At 19.3% G+C, this 5,732-nt stretch overlaps 1 protein-coding gene across 1 annotated transcript; it reads left to right on the forward strand.

The window, feature by feature from the left end:
- Positions 1-3,267: 3,267 nt before the first annotated feature.
- EHI_139850 (uncharacterized protein) lies at positions 3,268-4,038 on the forward strand (the record flags this gene model as incomplete). The annotated part of the gene is made up of 1 exon (XM_644445.1): positions 3,268-4,038. The coding sequence occupies one exon, from the start codon at positions 3,268-3,270 to the stop codon at positions 4,036-4,038; it is 771 nt and encodes a 256-aa protein (XP_649537.1).
- Positions 4,039-5,732: the final 1,694 nt, after the last annotated feature.

The following is a 5,732-nucleotide window of genomic DNA, read 5'->3' on the forward strand; positions in this document are numbered from 1 at the left end:
AATATTGAATTATTCATATTTTGTTCAACACGAATTCAATAAAACATATATTTTGATAATACACAAATGAAATAATAAAGAAATATACAATACTCAAGAATTAATAAAAAAGAAATAAAAAGAAAGAATAAATGAATATAAAATTGATAAACAATAGAAGAAACAAGTATAAACAACAACGAAAACCAAATAATATAAAAAGAATATAAATATATAAAAGAATAAAAATAAAGTAGAAGAAGAAATAATATAAAAAGTAATAAAATAGAATAGATAATAAAAGAAGAAAAGAAGAAACAAATGGCGTATTTTTTATTGCAAAATTAGAAATATGAAATAAAAGTGTCTAATTTAATGATGTAAAATAATTAATATTGTTTTATTGATGAAAAATATTTTACTTTTTATGTTTATTATTTATATGTATAACTTCATCATGATATTTATTATATAATCAATCATAAGTGTTATGTTATTATTATAACATATAATAAGTGATAAAATATAAATGAAAATGATATGAATATATGATATAGAATATAAAAACAAAAGAATAATAAGAATAAATGATAAATAAAACGAGAAATGATAATCAATGATATACTAATAGAGAAAAGTATAAAAGATAAAAACAATATAAATCAAATCAAAATAAATATAAATTGAAAATAGATATAAATGATAATAATATAAAAATGATAAAGATGAATAAACAAATAAACAAATACATCTAAATAGAAAAGAAGAAGAAGAAAATCTAAATAATATAAACATAAAAACATAAAATAAGAAAAATATAATAATATAATAATATATAGATAATAAGAAGAATACAATGATATAAATAATATAAACAGAGAAATAAATATATAAAAATACGATAGATAAATAACACATAAATAAAAGAATATAAATAATAAAAATAATTAAATATGATTCATCAAATAATCTACTTCATTAATATTTCATACAAAATGAATATAAATGATTATAAAATATAAACATAAATATTTATATATTCTGTATTTATTATACTTTTTATTTTTTTATTTTTTTAGGAGCAAAATATAATAAAGTGGAAAATTCTATTGATGCAAATTTTTTTGCATCTTTTTTCTTTTTTGTAAATTATTTAGATGCATTTTTTCTTTGCTAATTTTCGTACCCGGTATTAAAAAGTAACTGAAAATTATTTTAAGACTTTAACAAATTATTTATAAATTGTTTGTAGTATATTACAAATAATATAAATGATGAAAGAATATTCTATAATACAAAACGAAATGATTATTCTCTTGGATTTTTTAAATTATTTTACATTACCCATTAACTTAAATAATAATTGTAATTTTATTTATAAAAATTTTAAATTAGTAAAGAATTGTCAATAAGTAACATTAATTATACTTTTAAAAACTTCAACAAACAATAAAGGATTTATTTTACTTTAATGGGTTATTGTTATAATTATTATTACATTTTACAGACATACAAAAAATTTAAATTTATTTGGTTATGTAAAAAGAATTTATAAGAGTGGTATATAACTAATATAATATAAATTAACAGGTTTCATTCAATGAATATTCTCAGTTTATTATATTTTCACATTAACATTTGGCATTGAATAGAATTGAATTTAACTACATGTTATATATTAAAAAGTTATATTTTTTGTTCAGTTATAACCTTTACAATAAATCATCTATAAATTCAAAACTATATATGTCTATAAAATGTAATGAGAATTATTCAAAATAGTGTATTATTTCAAAATGAAAAAATATATATTCTATATTTATCTGGAAATAATGAAAGAAATAATGACAATACAAGAACAGTAACATTTTCATTAAAACAATTAAACTTAACTCAATTTTTAATAATTTTTTGTAAAGAATAATATAGAGCTGTAATATAAGTAGATCATATGAATAAATCTAAATCTAATATTGATAATTGTTTATACAATTACAATCGTAAAAACTAAACAAAAAACAAATAGTTACACATTATTGATATAATATAATCACAAAGTATTGCTATTAATTTCATTATAATAATAAAATAAAAATATTAGGAATAATCATTAATAATATAAATAAAGAAAAGTTTGTTTTTTAGTAAAATGTATGATAAAGATAAAAATAAATTAATAAACACCGAGTCAAACAATAAAAATATTAAAAATAAGGATTAAAGTTATAAACACAAAATTGTTATTATAACAAAGAACTTCATGTATAACATAGTACTACTTTAAATAATCAATTCGTATATTTTATAATATTAGATAACATAAGAATAACACATATGATATTAAACTATACAAAATATTCAAAAATAAAACACTATCTATATTCAAAGAATTTTTACATATAATGTAAAAGAAATATTAATGAATAATTTATGAATAATACATCTATGAGAGAATGTACATCAAAAATGATTTATATACTTAATTATTTTAAAAGAAATAAAAAAGAATATCTTATAAATACGAAATAATTGAAATATCCTTTAACAATACTTAATTTATATTCATATAATTTTTGGTGGTTTAATTAAAATAAATCTTTATAAACCAAACTAATTTATTTTCCTTATTATTCATTTATATTTTTTAAATTATAATTTATGAATAATAAACTTAAAAAAAGATAAAACAAGAATATAAAAAATAGAGTAAAGAAAGAAGTTTTTTCCATTCCATTTAAATTGGCATGTTAATAACGAAAAAAAAAATAAATTATACTAATAAACAAATAGAGACAAAACTACACAAGGAATTAATGACATTATTAGTATAATAAATTTTATTATTATCTTTGTTATTTTAATATAACCTTATGATAAATAAAAAAAACTTTAAAATCTAATTTTAATGAAATGTTTTTTTCTCTGGGATTTTATTAAAGTTATATTTCTTAAAAGTACAAATTCATTACGAGACGATTATTTTTCTGGTTTTTTTCTAAAATAGGGATTTGTTATGTAATGAGTTTTTTAAGATTTGTTTACTAAACAAAAATATTTATTATAAAAAGCTAAAATAGGAAGAAACAGCTCAAATCATTATATTTTTTTAGCACCAAAATAAATTCAAGTTCAAAAGAGCCTAAACCATAAAGGAACTATATGGAAATTATAAAAAACTAATTACCCACCATCGTTAAAAAAAAATACAGAAAAAAAAAACGAAAGATTTTTTAATAGAACACACTTTATTTCTTGCTGAGAGTTCATTAATGAGATTTCTTATTTCAGATGTCTTTGCAAACAACACAATACCAACCAATTGATAGAGATTTTAGTAGTACAACAGAAAGTGAGCTGACTAGCTCTGCCTCAAATAAAGAAACTCATCCAGTACCTCCTTTTGAAAACCCCATAGGTAATACTAAATTACCAACGCTCCCAAGTTTTAATGGAATTAACAATCCATTCCGTTGTCCTAATGTTGTAGTAAATGATGATTTAAATGATAAACCATTAGGAAGTAAATTTAAAACACCTGCAAAAAGATTGTCATATTTAAGAGAAAGAAAAATTCTTGGAAGAAATGAAGAATCAGAAATTATTGATGGTCTTCAATATCTTCTAATTATTAGACATCATGCAGTTTTCTATTATGTCAAAGAAAAAAGGTCTAAAAAAACAATGAAATTCAGAATTCCTCATTCAATGGAATTAAATGATATGAAATTAGGTATTAATGAATTGTGCGAAATTGGAGAAAAGTGGTTAGTTGAAAGAGGACTTTGTGAACGTTGTTTAGAAAAAGAAAAATCCCAGAAAAGAATCCAAAGATCAAAAGAGGCTGAAGTTAATGGAGCATTAATTTGTATAATGGACTCATTAGGATATTCTTTTGAATTTAAGAAGTTAAAAGACAAACAAAATCGTAAAACTACACCATTTGTTAAAACTGTATCAATCACATTTCCTGATGGAGTTAATTATTCTGTTGAAGAATTAAAAAAAGTTGGAAGACAATATGATGCTATTATGCTTCAACAAGACTCACGTAATGATTAATTTCTTTTTAACATTATAGAAAACTACTTTCTCTATTTATTCCATTGATTGTTCAATATGATTTTTGTTTCCGTTGGTTGATTTTTTTTTATTTTGTTACTGATTTTGTTCCGTTTATTTAAAACTGTTCAAACGCTATAAATTTATTCTTTTTTTGGTTAATTTCCATTCTTATTTCTTATTAAAAAATTTGATGTTTATTTTTTTAAAAAAAAAAATATCAGGTTTTTTATGATTCAAATAAATAAATAATTTATATGAATGATGTTAATAATCTTACAAGAAAAATTATTTATTTCTGTAATAAATTCTCACTTTATTATGAGTGGTTAATGTTATCGTTTCAAAATCATTTACATTTCTTTTTAACGAAATTTAAAAAACTACGAAAATAGGTAGAGGTTTTGGACGATTTCACTTAGATAAATTAAGCTATAAACATCACCAAATTGTAAACAATCAAATATCTTTTCAAAACCATAGCACTGAAACTAAATTCATGTTTAAATCGTATTAATTAATTAAATTATTGTTGAACTTCATTTATTTATAAATAAACACCTATTTTTATTAATATTAAATAATGTTTTAGTCTACCAAGTATCTATCTTTATTTTAAAAATATGCCTACATTTTTTTTAGTTATTCGTCAAAATGTTGATTCAATAACATCTAAAATTATCTTAGTTATATCTTTGTTTGTTATAGGGTTACTTCATTCCTTCTTATTTTTACATGCTTTAACATTAATAAATGCATACCATTATTTTGAGTGTTATTGAATTTTTATTCTTCTTAATAAAAACCATCTTTGTTATTTATTAACATTTAATAAATTAGTTTAAAAAAAACAAATGTATAGTTTTGAAAGATAGATTTATCATCAAGTTATTTATTATTTTAAATTTGTGGTTTATCTTTTTTATTCATAAAAGAATTTTTTTCGTTCTTTTAACAAGATTCAATTTTACAATAATGTAAAAGTACAATATTATTCTTTGATAATTAACAATTTAAAAACATATATTTAATATTCTAATCAAAATGTTGTTATTTTCAACGTTAATTAACTTAAAATATGTATTTTCTGTATCATTACTTGTAAGTAATTTAAATGTAGTTTAAAAACTTCAATATTTTTGGAGTTTGTTCAAAGAATAGTAATGTTCTATTAATCTTCCAAAGAAAGATGTTATTACCAATCATCTAAGTTTGTGCACATATTCTATTTCCTTGTTAATTAATTCAAATTACAAAATATTATAATATAAAATAATCTTCTTTAAAAGAAGAGAGTGAAATAAGTTCATTAAGTAAGTGAATAAAATTATATGTATTGGTAATTCAATATGACCAACTAAGTTTTCTTGAATCAATTAACACTTATTAAAAGAATAGTAAAAAATTGGTTCTATACACAAAGTACTAATAAAAGTATTGAAGAGAATGCAGTTATTAATAAGAGACAATAATCAACATTATGATTGTTATAAAAAGATACATTCAAATTTTTTGGATAAATTATTGATTGTACTATACTAATTTTCAAAAGAATTAAGAAATAATTGAAGAAATATATAAAATGAAAAACAAAACAATACTCTATTTAATGTAGTTGTATATAATGAATAAATAAAGTAATATTTAACAAATACAGAACTTAGAATAATAATGCACACAATACTAATTATTTT

The sequence above is a fragment of the Entamoeba histolytica genome, genomic scaffold (assembly GCF_000208925.1).
Source record: "Entamoeba histolytica HM-1:IMSS scf_1104750518433 genomic scaffold, whole genome shotgun sequence".
In the NCBI taxonomy this organism is placed as follows: domain Eukaryota; phylum Evosea; order Mastigamoebida; family Endamoebidae; genus Entamoeba; species Entamoeba histolytica.